Below are 18,703 nucleotides of genomic sequence, written 5' to 3'. Positions count from 1 at the left end.
AAGGGGACTCTCAGGAAATAAGTGAGTTTTTTGGGCTAAGTTATCCTGTCTTGAATTATTGTAGAAGAAAACTGGCCATGAATAATTTCTTCTTTATAAAATAAGTTCATTCAACGTGGAAGGAAAATTAACTCCTTCAGGCAATTTCAGTAAAACCTAGGTTTGAGGAGGTAGCAGTGACTGCTTTTTCTGCATAAGGAATAATAATAATAAAACCCTCACTGTTTGAATTGCTTCTATTGAAAATGTTTATTAAATAAGGTATTCTACCATATTTAGCAATGTTGTGTTTGTAATATGTCAGGGTCATCATCCTAAACACTGATTCTCTTGTTGGCAGTTAGGGGATTGGGCTGAATTTCCAAGGCCACCCCTTGGAAGTTACTTTTTCAAACAAATCCGTCAAACTGGCTTTTGTCACCATTTGTTTCTTTCCTAAAAAGTTGAAATAGAGGTGAAAAGATCCAGTCAATTGATTCTAAGCCATCCTCCTCATAGCTATCTCACTGGGGCACTGTGTTCTAGCTTATTTACTCAGTTAGCTGGGTTAGAACTGACTCAGGAATAGACCTGGGGCTGGCAAAGAGTAGACCAAAGGACTAGACGAAATTGGGCGCAGATGGGGCAGAGCCCAAACTGTCTGTGGGAACAAGTTCATGTTTGGGTTGCAGTCCTGTATGCTTAGGAAATGTCGATTCCACTCGTTCCTGAAGGTTCATATATAGTGCACGAGTGATTCTCCCAAAGAACTCTTTGTCTGCTCTTTGATAAAACAAATTATTAAAACATCTAAGATTTTAAAGCACCTTAAGGATTAGTGATGGGCTACAAATCCTACTTAAGACCAATCTCTTTGCTATATTGTTTTGGACTTGAATTGGCAAGAAAAAAAGTCTCTCCCTATTAAGGATTCATCATGGTTAATCGTTCAGTCATTGCATAGTTTCATGTTTGTGAGACTGAAAGACATGGAAGAAGGCTGTCACTCTGGAACAGTCTGCAACTATTGCTGTGACAATAAATTGTTTTAAGTGTTTCTGTGTTGTTTCTGCCTGAGGCACTCTGTACTGTGAGCACTCAAATATTGACTGACACAGATTGATGATCATGATCTAACTTCTGAAAACAACGGCTCAGCTTGTGTTAATTAACTAGTTAAATATTTTAATCAAACTTTCCCCCTGCCTTTGGGGGAAAATAAGCCTAGGAATTATGCTTATTTCTAGCTTGATTTAGGAGGAAAGAGCCAGCCTATGCCTAGGCTTGTTCAAGCATAATAACGGCAGTGTGAGCATATTCGGCTGTCCTCAGGAATCCATTATTTATGTGGCAACTGGGTGACACCCACAAGACACCCTCAGAGGGTGAAGCCCAAGCTCTCCAGCTCTCAGCCCAGCAACTAAGAGAACACAACACAGAGTGCGGCCCCCAGAAAGCCAGCCTGGGCTACCTCGAAAACCACACCCTTGGTCCTAATTTGCTTACATTTGCTGTATTTTAATTTTACAAAGTACTTTCACAAGGTCTTTATTTTATGAAAACCTCTTAGGGACATATTCAAACCACTGCCTAGAAAGGAAAAAGAACATTACCATATGCCTACCGATGCACAGGCTGTGTACTTTCATGGATTATTTAAACCTGCTCAGATAATAGAATGGGAGGATAAAGACCAAAGTTCATTACTTGTCAGGGAGTTTGAGTTGTAACATTCAGATATGGAACTCAAGGAGGACCCATGACCACCTCTATAAGAATGTTTAGCTATTCTCATTTCTTGAGAACTTCCCAGTTAAACATAGTACAAAACAGTAGTGTAGACTAATTTCGTAGCAAGTACTTTATTAATATCGTTCCCTAGCTAGATTCCAGTCAAAGTAAAAGAAATATTTAAGAAACCATTTACAGAGTTCTCCCATAAAATTAACATTGTGCTGTCCATCTTGATGGGGCTTACAAATCCAGTTTCACCTTGAAATACTGTACTGCAGTGTGATCTTTAATTGCAAAGGAGTAATCCTATTCCATTTCTTATTTCATAATTTTAACGATGAGCTTAAGTTTAGCTTTTAGGGTGAGGATTTTCTTATTCAATGCCTTCAGTTAAGGCTTCCCAATCTTTTTCACATTCTGGTACATCTATGAAAGGATAGGATTTGTGCATTTGTATGTGGCTGCAAATAACCAGCCCAAGAATGACTTCCCTGAAGGGAGCAATTTCTCAGCACTCTGAATGAAAGTTTTGTTGTTAACTACAGGCCTACCTCATTTTAGTGTGCTTCGCAGATATTATGTTTTTTTACAAGACCCTCCACCAGCAAGATGATTACGACTCGCTGAAGGATCAGATGATGGTTAGCATGTTTTAGCAATAAAGTATTTTTTAATTAAGGTATGTACATTGTTTTTTTAGACATAATGATATTGGCACACTAATAGATTACTGTATAGTTAAAACATAACTTTTATATGCACTGGAAACCAAAAAACTCGTGTGACTTGCTTTATTGTGATATTTGCTTTATCGCGGTGGCCTGGAACTGAACCTGCAGTACCTCCAAGGTCTGCCTGTACCTCTAAGCTGTCTGCTTTGCTGCAAACTTACGTTAAAAGCTGCAGGTCAGCTTGGGCAGATGGCTCTAGCTAGGGCAGCATGAGCTCTACTATAGCACCGAGAGTCAAAACTGGTTTGAAAAAAGGTTAGAGGTTTAGTGCAGTTTTCTCCTTCCTTTCACCTAAGTGTCCCAGCCTAATCAGTTCTGTTATGTGAGCCAGGTTTCAATAGCAAGTCGGAACATGAATACTGTGGGTGCTATGCATATGTATGCTTTTTATTTAAAGTGATGATGTGAATGAATGCCTTTTAAAAATACTGCTTAGAGTCTAAGCTTGTCAAGTGCACTGAAGCTTAAATACACTTGATGATAATCATTTTGGACAGTCTAGGAGGCTTACAGAAAACTTAACTAGAACACCTTGAAAAGTGAACACCCTTCACGGAGGTGGTTTGTTGATTATTTTGAATTCTATCTATACTACGGAACCTGTAGTGACTCTCTACCTGAGGGCTAGACAAACACAAGAATATTTTCTCCACTCAGTTCTTTGGGATTTTTCCTGGCCACGCTGACAAATGTCCAGGGAATATGTAAACGTATTCATATTCTTTCAAAATGCTAGATAGAGCCCCATTAACCTAAGTGGTTGTTGAAAATAAGCAATTCTCATGGAAGGTCATTTTTATGACTGTAAATCTGATGCTGCCATGGCAACCTTTTCTACCTCAACTGTGCCAACTCTGCTCTGAGAGGACCATTAAGATCCGCCTTTGGGTAACGTGAAATGTGGCCATTAGATCTTGGTGAGTTCATAAGAGAGTGTAAAGATTCCTAAATGGAAAACCTAGAAGAGAATGAAGACACCCACATTCTTCTGCTTTTAAGAATAAGAGTGTTATGGATAAGACCAGCTCTTATTTTAATAAGAAATAAGAGCTCATTAAGTTTGTTTTTTCAGGCTGAACTTTAATGAGTAAAAATAAAAATCCCTCACAAATCATTTACTCAGTAGCCAATAGCCTAAAATGAAATTTTAATTTTTCTTGCTCACGTGATTTTTTTTTTCCTTCTCTGTTCTGACTTCTCTCAGTCGAGCCTTTAAAAGACAGGAAAAACTGTCGGTATTTCTCCTCATGCCCCTATCTCACCCAGTAAAAAGTAGGAGAAAAATAATACATAGATTACAACAGAATTGTACCAAACATTCACTTTCATGTTATCAAGTGAATTTCAATCATTCCAAGACAGTCACAGAAAAAAAAAGACAGGCAAGCTGGTTTATAGACTGTCTCCTGTTGACACTCCAAATTGTGCTGGGAGTGCCCACTGTGTTGTTAGAAACACTCAATCTTGAAAATTTCCCTAAGGGTCTGCGGTGCCTCGGCTGACTCAGCAGTGCACGCCCTGGGCTCCTCCAGGGCCAGCCCCAGCACAGGGTGTTGTAGGTGGAGGTAGAGGGGCTGCTGTTATTTCCCAGGTGAGCAAGAAGCAGGTGAGCAGCAAGCACTCTCCTAAGGCTGGTCTTTATTGTGTGGTGACAAGTTTCACAATCATGCTGATGATCCGAGATCCTCGAGGACACGTACACAGATCTATGCTTGGGTTTTTTATCTTATCCTGGAGGAGCTGGTCAAGTTCGCAACGAAGTTCCTTTACTAATTCAGCCACCTAAAATGAAAGTTGCATTGTAAGCAGTGTTAAAAGTGCCTCTAAAATTTCTTGATGGAACTATAGGAACATTCACTCACTGTCAGCTCTGTAATACATTCAATGGGGTCAACTATAAAAAAAAAGCCGCCTCTATCACATCTCACTTAAAGAAAAGATTCATTCTGGAAGTGTGGCTTTTATGTAGTGTTCTTCATATCAAAGCTTGGTCAACTTTTACAATTTGTTCCAAGAGGAGAAGCAGGAAAATGGAGAACTTAAAATGGTGGATACTAAACAAACAAACAAACAAACAAAATCTCTCTAGCTTTGGAATACATCTTATGCTTTTGAGGTGGGAAATAGCTCCAAATGTTTTCAGGCATTTGCTTATGTTGATGTTGTAGAACCATTGTAGATGTCTTCCCAACATCTGTTTTGCCCCTCCCCCACTGTTTGGCTACCATGCAGATTGGACCCTGATCTAAATCAAACAGGCTCATACCATGAGCCTTGCCAGGGTGAATGGCTCAAGTAATACAGGCCTTAAGAGTCCATGACATTCCTTTGGCCACCGGAATTGGTTTAGCAGAGGAGGTTTGATGGAGCTTTTAGGAAAGAAGCTTTTTGTCTCCCATTTTGGACAATATGCCACACAGATGTGAGGCCAGGAGCTCCTGGAGCCATCTTGCTACCACAAGGTCAGCCAGGCTTTTGTTGTTGAGGTGTTGAATCAAACCAATCCTGCCTGACCTTCTTGACCTATCCAATATGGCAGCCACTAGTCACATGACTAATCTAATGACCACATGAAATGTGGCAGGTTCAAATTGAGATGTGCTGTGAGTGTAAAATACACATCAGATTTCAAACACATAGTATGAAAAAAGAATGTAAAATATCTCAATAATTTTTTATATTGCTTACATGTTGAAATTAAAACTTTGTAGATAGGTTAAATAAAATATATTGATTAATTTCACTTATTTTTTTATTTTTTTGATGTGGCTACTAGAGAAATTAAAATTACATTGTGGCTCACATAATTCTGTTGGACTGTGCTGCTTCAGACTTTACAGTTAAATATGCCAATAAATTCCCTTTAATGTTTGAATTGGTATTTCTGCTTCTTTTTTTTTTGAGGAAGATTAGCCCTGAGCTAACTACTGCCAGTCCTCCTCTTTTTTGCTGAGGAAGCCTGGCCCTGAGCTAACATCTGTGTCCATCTTCCTCTATTTTGCATGTGGGATGCTGCCATAGCATGGCTTGATGAGAGGTGTGTAGGTCTGCACCTGGGATCCAGACCCACGAACCCTGGGCTGCTGAAGCTGAGCACACGAACTTAACCACTAGGCCACCAGGCCAGCCCCATCCTTTTTTTTTTAATGGTAGTGGTAGAATCAGGGTGATTTTTATTTATTTTTGCTCATCTCTATTTTCTGATTTTTCTTTGGTAAACATATATTACTTGTATAATAATTAGGAAGTTCCAACACCTCACTCACAGCTTCTGTCCTGAACCTTTCACACCAACCCATCCTGGGCTGCCACTCCCAGTGTGCTTCCTGGAACTCTTACTAAGGCTTCACCTCTGGCCTCACTACGGCCTCAGTCTTTCTTAGTGTCCCATTGCAGGCCCATCATTTCACTCTTAATCAGCTCTGTTGTCTTGGTCCCTGAAGGCATGCCCTATGCTTCATATTATCAAGGCCCCTCATGGCCTAGGCCTCAGACGACAGACCCATTATCCCTTACCTGATGAGAAGCAGCTGCAAAACGGATCCAACCATCATCCAAGGAGACAATGAACTCTCCTCTTTGAAGCTGCACATTCACTTGGCCTCCTCCAAACAAGACCAGCGGGTATACAGACACCATGCTGCAGTCTCGGATGAACACACGACTGGTTTTGATCTTCTCATGGTACACCAAGTAGGGGCTGTCAAAGTGTCTGACCTGGAACATAAAACCTCAGATGACAACAGAGATGTCACTGGCAACATAAGGTGAAGTCCACCAGTCCCATGTATTTAAATACCACCTGTCCAATGACTCCCCAAATTATCTCTAACCTGTACCTTTCTCCTGAGACTTGTATGTGCAACTGCCTACTTGACATCTCCTCTTGGACATCTAATAGCATCTCAAACTTCTTGTGTTCAAAAGGAATTCTTGATTTTCCCCTCCTTGCAGTGTTCACCATCTCAGTAAATGAAATTCCTCTTCACCCAGTTTCTCAAGCCCAAATTTGGGAGCCATCCTTGATTGCTCTTTTTCCCTCACTCCATCTGTATCATCAGTAAGTCCTGTCAGCTCTATTTTCAAAATACATAATGAATTGACATATTCTCACCACTTCTACAGCTACTACCTTGTCCAAACCATCATCATCTCATATAGACCACTGCAATGGCTTCCTAAGTACTCGCCCTGCTTCTATTTTTGCATCTTGATAGCAGCCACAATGATCTTTTAAAAAGATAAATCCCATTAGGGCTCAAAACATCAAGGATAAAATCGCAATCCTTACCACGGCCTACAAGGTCCTATGCAACCTGACCCCTACCTGCATTTCCCAATGTATCTACCACTCTCGCCCCTAATCATCCCACGCCACTTGCACTGGCTGCCTTCTTGCATTTCCTGGAACACACCAAATATGCTCCCATCTCATGGTCTCTGCACTCATTTCCTCTGATGGAATGTTCTCTCCTTAGGTATCTGCATGGCTCACCCTTCACTTCAGTTAGGATCTGCTCAATTCCCTTCTCCTGAGAGTTCTACCCTGACTACTCCATGTAAAACAGCCCCTCTCCTGTCACTCTTAATCTTTCTTACTCTGTTTTATTTTTCCTCATAGCATTTGTCACTAACCTGAGACTGTTTACTTACTCTTGCCTGTCTTCTCCACTGGAACGTAAGCTCCCTGAGGGCAGAAAACTTGTCTGTCTAGTTCATCTGCTGTCCTCCATGGCCTACAACGGTGCCTGGCACAGAGGAGGTGCTAGTAGATAGTGAATGGATTCATGAATGATTTGGATTCACTGTATGAATGTCATGGAAAATGCAGAAGGAGGAGTGTAGCTAACTCAGGCCTCTGGTTCCTAAGTACACATGCAGCTGACAGGGCAGGTGAGCTCCTGGTCCTTAAACTCTTCTGAGCTTAAGGAGATCCTTTTCATGCTTTGCTGACACTTTACTCAGTAGTTCCAGGCGGCTGACCAGGCCTAACCCCTCAAACTCTCCTCCTCCATTCCCTTTTCCTCTTTTTCTCTTTCATCTCTCCTAAAAGCTTTAGTGAGCATTTGCTTTCAGCTAGGCACCGTGCTACACATAGAGAATGTAAAAATGAATAAAATTCAATTCCTATCTTTAGGAATGTCACAATTCCATGAAGGAGACATACCATAAACCACACAATAAGGCGATACGCCCAACATTGGACAAATCACACTATATGATGGTGGAACAGAAGTAAGGAGCAACTGAAAGGGAGAGGGACACTGGGGAAGTGATACTTAGTGGAAGCTCGAAGGATAAGTAGAAGCCTGCTAGGGAGTGAGAATGTCCTTCCAGGCACAGAGAATAGTGTGCCCTATGTCACGGCATTTGGGGACATTGTTAGTAGTCTGGTGTTGCTGGAGCATACAGAATGACAAAGGGAGGGAGCTGTGGAGGATATAGAAGAAGGGGCCAGATGTGAAGGGTCACATGATGTCTTGTAAAGATAATTCTGGCAGCCGTAATGTAAAAGGTTGGAGAGGGAAAGCACCAGAAGTAAGATTATTATAGTACGTCAGTAAGAGATAGATGTTTGAGGTTTGAACTGAGGAAGTGGCAGCGGGGATAAGAGGAGGAGGCAAATCCGAGATGTCAAAAAGGTAGAATGGCTGGGACCTGGTGACCAATTGGACTGGAGTAAGGAGAAAAGAAGCAAGTTCTGTGTAACTCCAGGGTTCCGATTTGGATGGTGCCATTCACCAGACTGGGAACACAGAAAGAGAAGAGTGAGTTGGGAGACAATGAGTTTGAGTTTTCAGCCTTTGAATTTGAGGTGATTGGAAGGCACCCAGCTGATGATTCCCAGCAGGAGAGCTCAAAAAAAAACCCCAGGCCTGGACAGAATTTGGTATGTGCCAGCATCTAGGTGGCAGTTAGATCCAGGATGTTGTGCTCTGGTGGTTCAGGAAGAGTATGTACGCTATAAGCAAATAAGGACTAAGCACAGAGCAACTAGTTCAGGGCAAAGAAAGAGAAGCTAGTAAAGGAGATAGAGGGCGATGAGCAGAGAGAAGAAAGCGATGTTTCAGAAGCAAAAAAATACCAAAGGTAGTTTCAAGGGGAAGGGAGGTCTGCACTGTCAAATACTATGTGAGAGTCAAGTATGGTAAGGACCAGGGGCTGTTCATTGGATCTGGCAACGAGGAGGTTACTTTTGATGCGTTTAGCGCAGTGGTGGAGGCAGACGCCTCACAGCAGCAGGCTCAAGGAGGAAGGAGAACTGAGGAAGTGGGGTTGGCAAGTACAGGTCATTCCCTTCTAAGGCTTAGATTCAGTGATGCAATTAGATTATGACTTCTTAAATCACTATTGCAAAGAAACAATTTTACATCCGAAAGCAGGCTTGAGCATTATTTTATATCCAGAATTTTCTTAAGTGGAAATAGTCTTTCCAGAAATACTCCAATTTCCAGTCTGTTTATGCTTATTCAATCTTCCCCAAGTCAGCGGTGTTGCTGGGGATAATAAGTGATGGAATAAGTTTGGCTGATTCAAGGCTCTGTGTTTCTCACCTCAGGACCTGCCATTGTAAATACAAGTATACCCTGCCACTCTGACCTGATAGTTCACTGATGAAGGATGAATGTGTACATAGCCATCATTCTTGGTGACAAACTTCAATTCATCTGATTTTGGTTGCATTCTGACAGCTCCAGTACTGGTCTTCTGAAATTTCCCTTCTGGGCTTTTCACCTAAACACAGGTATTTATAAAAATAGATTCATATTATATATATTTCCATTGTCAGAAGTAACCCTTGGCACGAAATCAGTCTTTTTTGAAGGCCCTTGAATTTCCTCCCTCTCTTACTTAGTTTCCTTTCGAAAGCAGTATAAGCACACGTTTTTTCTTTTCTTTTCTTTTTTAACCATCAAGAAGTGTGCCTGTAGGTGTGACAGCTCTTGGTGATGATACCACGCAGCAGCCACATGGGGAGAAAATATGTTGCTATTTCCGGTCTGCACTGATTATCAGGTGCAGAGGTCCAGCTAGCAACACTGGAACAGGAATCTGCTGACCATCACTCCCAACCCCAACCCCAACCTTCCCAATGAATTTCTTTCAAAATGGTGAAAAAAAAAATATGAATAAACAGATTGTTTCATTAAAAAGAAGCTTATGTACACAAACATACATATGAATTATATATATATTTTGAAAAAATAATGTTTACTGTAGAAAATAACATATTAGGAAAAAAGAAAATAAAGGTCTCCTGTAATCACAAGATTAAGAAATAATTAGCATTAATATTTGATAAATATTATTTTAGTTTTCTCTGCTAGATTTGTTTATTTACAGAAATAGAGAAAAACATAAACACATAAATAAAAATATACCTATGTATTGAAACTAATATAGGATTGTTTTCTATAAGCTACTTTTTTAGCTTAATGTATTGAGAACATTTTTCCATGTTGTTAAATATTTTCCTAAAACATAATTTTCAATGCTATATAGTACCTTGTTGTAAGGATCTATAATAATTTAACCAATAAATTCCCTATTACTGGAATTTTAGATTGTTTGTAATTATAAGCAGTGCTAGAGTGAACATTCTCCTAGTTGTATCTTCATGCACAGATGCAATTATTTTCTAAGAATAAATCTTTAGAAATTGCACTGCTATCTAGAGTGTATCAATTGATATTCCCACCAAGACTGAGAATGTTCATTTTGGGGGGCTTATGACAGCAAAAGTATTATAATTAAAAAAGATTTTGTCACATCATAATCACCCAAAGTCCATAGTTTACATTAAGGTCCACTCTTGGTCTTGTATGTTCTATGCGTCTGGGCAAATCTATAATGATGTGTATCCATCAATATAGTATCATACAGAGTATGTTCACTGCCCTCAAAATGTTCTGTGCTCTGCCTATCCATGCCCCTCAATCTCTGATTTCTTTTTACTGTCTCCATAGTTTTGTTCCAAATGATTTTTTAAAGTAAATTTCAAATGGTTTGAAAGGCATGCAAACACTAAGCAGAAAATGAGCCATAAATTAATCAGCAGATGTCAACTGAGCATTGAACAAAAAGTTAAGTGAGAAACGATTCAGTACTCTGACAAATTCAAATTCTTTCTGAGTTTGACAAGGACTGGATAATTAAAACTCAGGTAAAAGTCTGACAGTACATTCAGGTAGGGCTTCCAGAAGCAGGGGCCACAGGGGGTCCCATGGCAAAGCACTGACTTGTTTGATTTTGTTCTTATCTAATTTCAGTCCAGAGTAGGGGGCAGAAGGGAAACTGGAGGAATCAACTTTCTTCTTACACAAAGGGTTAGTTATGCACGGGTTGCCTGACAGAGTGACATTTACGTCCATTTTAATTTCTGGAATGTCATAATATGTCAGAAAGATTAAAGAGGCATCTCATTTTATACAATAAATGCGTTCTTGAACAATGTATCTAAACAGGTTTGGGAAATTGAAAGATTGGAAATGTATACTAAGTCTAAAAAGACTGTGTGTGTGTGTGTGTGTGTGTGTGTGTGTGTGTGTGTGTGTGTGTTCTCTTTAAGATGATTAATGTGCATGTCTTAACTTCTACCCCTTGGCTATAAATGAAACGAGATGTGAGAAGATCCAGGAAAAAAATTTTGTTACCTGCACTACATTTGGATACAGAGCAGCACACAGCATTGCTGATATCAGCTTGGGGTTCTCAGCATTTGAGTTTGCCTATGAGAGAAATACAGCATTAATCTTATAAGTAATGTGGCTACCTCTGTCTGTGCCCTGGAATTTACCATAATTTAAGATTTTAAGACAGATTTCTATCTTAAGAATTTAAGACAGAAATTCATTTGATTTCCATCTTAAAACAAAAGCATCTATTTCCCATCCCTTTGCTAGAAAAATTATTTCTAAGTTAAAAATAAATCTACTGGACCATATTCACACAGGACCCACTCTAAGAAGCCCCCAGTAACTCTTTTTAGATCTCTGCAAAGTAGTTACAAAGCCAGTGTTCCTAAGGATCGGTGGAGAGAACGATTCTGATTCATGAGATGTTTGCAATCTCCAAAAAGTACTAACTGCACTTAGAGCGGCATCAGGTTCATCTTGAAGAAGTGTTCTTCTTGTACTCATACAAAAAATTATCCTTGGCTGGAAAAAGCCTGGTCTGATTTCAGAAGACGTTATTGGAAAGTCTATTCTACCTCTTATGAACATATCAAGAACCAGTGTGAAATCTAAAAAACAAAAACAGTAGTAACAATTAAAGAAAAACCCTTCTGTTTTTATGAGTGTTAGCTGACACTTATTTGTGGAAAGAAGAAAACTAAGAATGTCACTAACCCACTGCTCATAGGGCTTTAGTGAAGAAAGCCTATAAGTGTTCCTGAGTTAATATACTATTCATGTGCTAATTAAAGAGAAATAAGAACTAACTACACACTCGTTCTTTACCTCTTCTCCTGTGGTTTCCAAGATACCGTCTCCTCCTTGGGCCCTTTTCTCAATGTCCCTTGCTCTGAGTCCCTCCTTTACAAAGCCTATATCTGATAATAGTTCAGTGAATTGTCGTTTGAGGCTGGCCATTTCCTGAAAGAAGTGGGAAAAATCTTTAAGCAGGGGCATCAACATATTAAAAGTAAGTGTAGAGTCTCACAATATTGAATGACTACAAAAATGCATTACTTCACTGGACAGTAAGGAGGCTCATATGGGTTCATCAAACAGGTATGAAGATGCCCTTGCCTGGTCATTTCCAAAAGGGCAGTTTGTACTTATACAAACCAGAAGACAGTCACACAGAAATTCATAAATTTCAGAAAACCCAAAGATCATTTTTTTAACTCTAGGTAAGGTAGGTCTGGTAGGTCTGATTTTCCTGGAAATTCTTAGGACAACAAAAAATGTAGTTTACTTTGTTTTGAACCCCAGCTCAAGGTGCTGTGACACTGCCTCGTTTCTCCCACCTGCACTTCTGCTCAGGTCCTCTTAGTTCCTTACCCGAGCCAAGAGTGGTTAGTTTTCTCTCTCAATGGATGCAGAGCACCTACCTCTGAACTTTCCCTCTTTCTCTTACCTTGCAGTCCTGCTGGCTCACACCTTTTCCTAGGAATAGGGACATTATTAAGTGGTTTAGATTTAGACACCCCTTTTTGTAGCTGAGCACAAGTGTGAGAAAGAAAAGCGCAAACCTCTTTCTCTTCTGGCTTCTGTTCAAATATAGGCTGTATATCAGACAATAGAGAAGGAGATAATGACAATCAAAGGAACCAAAAGCTAAGCAACACTACCCTGTCTCTTGATGACAACTTCAGTATTTTATCAGAATGTCTCAAGTATAGATGGATAACATGGCAAAATATAACTAGGAGCTAAATATGCCAGAGTTCTATTTCATGACAAGGTTTTAATTGATATCGTAATAAAAATAATACTACAGTCTAAGCTAGTGTTTAAAGAAAAGAGGGAACTCTGTTTGATGGACCTCATAGATCACAGCAAATTCTACTTATATCCTGAAGAAAAGGAACAAATAAATTTAGTAAGAAATATAATTTTACACTTAAAAATCTTAACGACTTAAGGAAATATTTATTACTGCACCTTACGTATAAAATACCCTTTAGACCATTAGTTCTTAACCCTGCCGCGTATTAGAATCACTTGGTGAAGCCAACAACAACGATGATAAACAGATGCCCAGGCCCCACCCCTCAAGATACACATGTAACTGGCCTGGGGCAGAATCTGGGCATTTTACTTATTTATTTTTTTAAGCCTCCTCTGGTGAATCTAATGTGCAGCCAGGGTTGAAAGTTCTCGCTTTTGATGTACTTAGAATAAAGGTAGAACCTCTGTCTTCTCAAAATACCTCACAGTAGTACATCTAAAGGCAGAAGAGAATGAAGGGCAAATACTGGCATGGTTTTGAGGTCTCTACGTTTTAAATAACCAACTTCATTCATTCGTGCATTTATTCAATGAAACTTTACTGAACGTCAACTGTGTGCTAAGCACTGTTCTAGGCACTGGGGATACAGTGTTGAACAAAACAGACAAGGTCTCTGCTTGAGGGAGCTTCTGGGATAGAGATTTAAATAAATAAATGTCAGGTAGTGGTAAGTACAAAGCACATTAATTTTGTGTTCTACTCCAGGACATTATAAGTACAGGCCCTGAAGGACCAGTTCAACTGACTCCATGTCTTATCAAGGGAGTGATTAAGAATTGTCTTTCAGGGGCTGGCCCACTGGCACAGTGGTTAAGTTCACACACTCTGCTTCAGTGGCCTGGGGATTGCAGGTTTGGATCCTGGGCATGGACCTACACACCACTCATCAAGCCATGCTGTAGTGACATCCCACATAAAATAGAGGAAGATTGGCAACAGATGTTAGCTCAGGGACAACCTTCCTCACCAAAAAAAAAGAAAAGAAAAGAAAAGAAAAGAAGAAGAACTGTCTTTCAGAAAATTTGCAAAAGTCATGTGGCCAGAACATGTGCAGAAGAAATCTTGACTTGAAATGACTGCAGAACCAAAGATTCTCCTCCCCATGGAACCAGAGGACTAAGCCATAAACAGAACTTAAAAGTCAGACTCTTATCAGAAGCGAGGGGTCCATCATTCAGGAAGATCCGGTGTTAACATTCCTTCCCCACTTCACCATAAATGTTTAGAACCTTTCCATAAAGGCTTGACACCCACCAATCAAAACCTATCCCACCAGTGTTTCCACATGCCAGCCTGTTTTCCCAACCTCTTAAATTGCACCCCAAATCCTGAATCAGAGAGACAGATCTGAGGGTACACGCTCCCTATTTCCCTGTAGATCCATCTCACAGAATAAAGCTGATCTCTTTTCCCAAGAGCTGTTGCTGTAATTAATTGGCTCTTTATGTGCATCAGGTAGGAGAACCCCATTTTTGTGCAGTAACTACATCTTTTAATACGAAGATAAAGTCCTCCCCGCTCCCCAGTCTCAAAATCTTTGAGTAAAACAGATGTTTTACAAAGATGCGCACCATCATTATTCTAGCTGCTCATATGACTTTGGAAGAGGGCCTAAAATACTGTCATAACAGAGGACAGAGCCCTGTCTATTATTACACAGAGGATGATGAACCTTTCTCTTTCTTGTGTGCTCATTATTGACATAGTAGCCTCTGATGGACATAGGGAAAATTAACGAAGAAAATCTGGTTCAGTATTCCTTCTCTGGTTTTGGGGAGAGGGTAAGGCGTTTGGGGTTGGTCATAGATTGTTTGGAGAATCTGACAAAAGCCAAGATCTCTTTCTCCAGAATAATGCACACACATGTAAGCACACGATTTTGCATACAACTTCAGGGGTTTATGGATCCAGGTTCAAAATGCCTGGTGTAATTACTGAAAAAATTGACTTCCAGTGAGCAGAAATCTTCAGAGCGCCTATACTCCCCAATCCTCTACATCAGTAAACACAAGTTCACCGAAGAGAGGGAAAACAGGTCAGCTGAAAGGTTCAGCACAGAAGGCCTGATCCGTAGTTCAGGAGTCTGTTTTACACAACTGGTTAAGTTAAGCATGTTCCAGAAATAACAGTTTCAATGTCAAGGCAGGACAAGCAAGATCAAGTTGCCACACCCTCTGGGGAACTACTACAATAGAAAATGAATGAAAACAAATTGCCGCAGAAACGACTTACCTGAAGAACTCTTCCTGACAAGAAGTTTTGCCTGCAGTAATTATAACTTGCACGCATGCCTTCTTTCATACTTAGCTGCCATCCCTAAATTGTGGAGAAAATAAAAAGGAATGAACTCTATCTTTAGTGCCCACTCTGGGTAATGAACCTCAGCTATTAGATTATATACTTACCTTATACGCTCGTAGAAGGGCCAGATAATCACTGTTTGCAAATGCAAACTCTAGCTTTTTCTGGTTAGCTTCCTCTTTTTTATCCCAGGGAGACACCTAAATGAAGAAAACTAGGTTCGAACAACACAGTTTATCTGAGCTTTCAAATGGCACTTTCCTATGGCTGAAACCAGGCGCCTTGGGAAGCGTTTTGTGTGGAACAGAGAGTCCTCAGCGGGTGCTGATTAAACGTGATTAAGGCGGTAACTGGCAAGCTAACTTTCTTATTTGTCCCTGTGGGTCTGTCTGCCCACCCAAAATAAGCTCTACTGGGTCTTTTAGTTCCTGGTGACAAGATGTCATCGAAGAGCCACTCATTCTGAAAGCTACATCTAAAATTTTAAATTCTGTTAACTGTGTGGAATTTTTATTTTACAGATTCTTATTCGTCTTTTATACTGGAGGCTCCCCTACTCCTATACTCATAACTAATGTTTTCTTCCTATTTTTCATAATGTTTACAAGTCCTCCTTCTCCCTACAAATTTGTAAAATTAGCTAAGAACTAAGAACTCCACTGCGTCCTCTCACCCCAACACACACATGTACTAAAGACACCAGCATGAGTTGCAGTAGCTCCTCTTAGCAAGCTACTCGAAAATAAAATTCCTTCCTTTTTAGGAAGGCCAGTGGGAAAAGGATTACATTTGGGAAGTTAATATTATATTTACAGAGCCCAGCAAAGGATAGGTGTTCAGTTCTGCCTAAGGATGATATCAATATTTCTAATGAACTCTTTCTGTATTCCAATAAAAGAAAACAGTCAGTGAGAGGTTTATTTAGATAATTTGAGAAATAAGCAATGGATGTCCTGCTCACAACCATATGGACTGTATGTCCCTGAGCAAGCTATATCACCTATTCCGGTCCTTGGTTTTGTCATTTGTTGTTAAATAAGGGGGCTGAATCAAGATCTTTTTGCAGATCTGTGAGTTTACAACTCCATGAAGTGTAACATTAAAACTGAAGTGATTCCATTCATCTATTCCCCTCTCTAGCTGAGACAAGCTATGGTGAAAATAAAGGCAGTGACACTCCACCCAACAACAGCAGAATATTCATTCCCCTCAAGTCCCCATGGAATACTCTCCAGGACAGACCATATACTTGGCTGTAAAACAAAACTTAATAAGTTTTAAAGGACTGAAATAATACAAAGTATGTTCTCTGACCACAACAGAATGAAATCAGAAATCAATCATAGAAAAGACTGGGAAACTCACAGATATGTGGAAATTAAACAACACATACCTAAATTACCAACGGGTCAGAGAAGAACTCAAAAGGGAAATCAGAAAATACTTGAGATAAATGAAAATGAAGACACAACAAATCAAAACTTAGGAGATGCAGCTAAAGCAGTCCTTAGAAGAAAATTTATAGCTGTAAATGTCTATTTTAAAGAAGAAAGATCTCAAATCAATAACCCAAAGTTCCACCTTAAGACACTGGAAAAAGAGCAAACTAAACCTAAAGCAAACAGAAGGAAGAAAGTAAAAAAGAGCAGAAATTAATAAAATAGAGAATAGAAAAACAACAGGGAAAACTCAGTGAAACAAAAAGCTGGTTCTCTGAAAATATCAACAAAATCGACAAACCTTTGGCTAAACTTACCAAGAAAAAAAGAAAGAAGGCTCAAATTACTAGAATCAGAAATGGAAGAGGGGACATTACTATCAACCTAAAAAGACTACAAAAAGAATACTATGAACAATTGCATGCTAATAAATTGGGTAACTTAGATGAAATGGACAAATTCCTATAAAAATACAAACTATCAAAACTGACTCAAAAAGAAACAATATATATATATATTACATATATTACATATAATATTACATATTACATATTTAACAATATATGTCTGAATAGACATATAACAAGTGAATAGACTGAATTAGTAATCAAAAAACTACCCATAATGAAAAGCCCAGGTGGCTTCACCACTGAATTCTACCAAACATTTAAAGAAGAATTAATACCAATTCCTCACAAACTCTTCCAAAAATAGAAGAGGAGGGAACACTTCCCAAATCATTCTATGTAGCCAGCATTACTCTGATACCAAAGCTAGACAAAGACATCACAAGAAAACTACAGACTAATATCTCTTATGAATATGGACGTAAAAATCTTCAACAAAATAACAAAAAGAACAAAGTTAGAAGATTCATACTTCCTGATTTCAAAACTTAGTACAAAACTAGAATAATCAAGACAATGTGGTACGGGCATAAACATAGACATATAACTCAATGGAACAGAATCAAGAGTCCAGAAATAAATCCATATATCTATAGTCAACTGATTTTTGACAAGGATGCCAAGACCATTTAATGGGGAAAGAACAGTTTTTTCAACAAATGGTGCTGGAACAACTGGATAATCACATGCAAAAAAATGAAGTTGGACTCTTACCTCACACCATATACAAAAACTAACTCAAAATGAACCAAAGACCATGATGTAAAAGCTAAAACTATAAAACTCTTGGGAAAAAACACACGGATAAATCTTCACAACTTTGGATGTGGCAATGGATTCTTACCTATGACAACAAAAGCTTGAGCAACAAAAAACTAGATAAACTGCACTTCATCAATGTTAAAAACATTTATGTTTCAAAGGACATATCAAGAAAGTGAAAAAGCAACCCACAGAATGGAAGAAAATATTTGCAAATTATAAGGGATAAGAGATTTGTATCCAGAATATATAAAGAACTTTCACAACTCAATAATGAAAAATTAAAAAATGGGCAAAGAATCTGAATAGACATTTCTTGAAAGAAGATATACAAATGGCCAATAAACAAATGAAAAGATGTTTAGTATCATCAGCCATTTAGGGAAATACAAACCAAAACCATAAATTCACACCCCCTGAGGATGGCTATAATAAATAAGTCAGATGATATCAAGTGTTGATCGGAATGTGGAGAAACTGCAACCTTGATAAAATGCTGGTGGAATGTAATATACAACTATTCTGGAAGAGTCTGGAAGTTCGTCAAGTTAAATAGAGAGTTACCATTGACCCAGTAATTTCCCTCCTAGATATATACCCAAGACAAATGAAAACATATGTCCACATAAAAACTTGTACAAGAAGGTTTACAGCCAAAGGTGGAAACAATCCCCAATGTCCATCAGGTGCTGAATGGATAAACAAAATGTGGTATATCCATACAAAGGAATATTATTTGGCCGTAAAAGGAATGAAGTACTGATACATGCTGTAACATAGATAAACCTTAAAAGCATATGCTAAGTGTAGAAGCCAGTCACAAAACCATGTATTATATTATTTCATTAAAGTGAAATGTCCAGAAGAGGCGAATCTATGAAGACAGAAAGTA

At 39.1% G+C, this 18,703-nt stretch overlaps 1 protein-coding gene across 10 annotated transcripts in view; it reads right to left on the bottom strand.

The window, feature by feature from the left end:
• Positions 1-1,825: 1,825 nt before the first annotated feature.
• Positions 1,826-18,703, bottom strand: part of DHX57 (DExH-box helicase 57) — a 52,075-nt gene continuing 35,197 nt past the window's right edge. For all 10 annotated transcript variants that reach the window (XM_070572861.1, XM_070572859.1, XM_070572866.1 and 7 more), the window contains 7 exons: positions 15,308-15,403; positions 15,135-15,218; positions 11,906-12,040; positions 11,099-11,173; positions 9,045-9,179; positions 5,961-6,161; positions 1,826-4,226 (listed from right to left, as the gene is read on the bottom strand). In XM_070572861.1, the coding sequence (XP_070428962.1) occupies positions 4,083-4,226; positions 5,961-6,161; positions 9,045-9,179; positions 11,099-11,173; positions 11,906-12,040; positions 15,135-15,218; positions 15,308-15,403 (870 nt within the window). In that variant the 3' untranslated portion in view covers positions 1,826-4,082. The remainder of the gene's footprint in view (positions 4,227-5,960; positions 6,162-9,044; positions 9,180-11,098; positions 11,174-11,905; positions 12,041-15,134; positions 15,219-15,307; positions 15,404-18,703) is intronic.

Source organism: Equus przewalskii, chromosome 14, assembly GCF_037783145.1.
Source record: "Equus przewalskii isolate Varuska chromosome 14, EquPr2, whole genome shotgun sequence".
Classification (NCBI taxonomy): Eukaryota; Metazoa; Chordata; class Mammalia; order Perissodactyla; family Equidae; genus Equus; species Equus przewalskii.
Note: the sequence above shows the minus strand (reverse complement) of the source record. Positions and strands in the feature narration are given on the sequence as shown.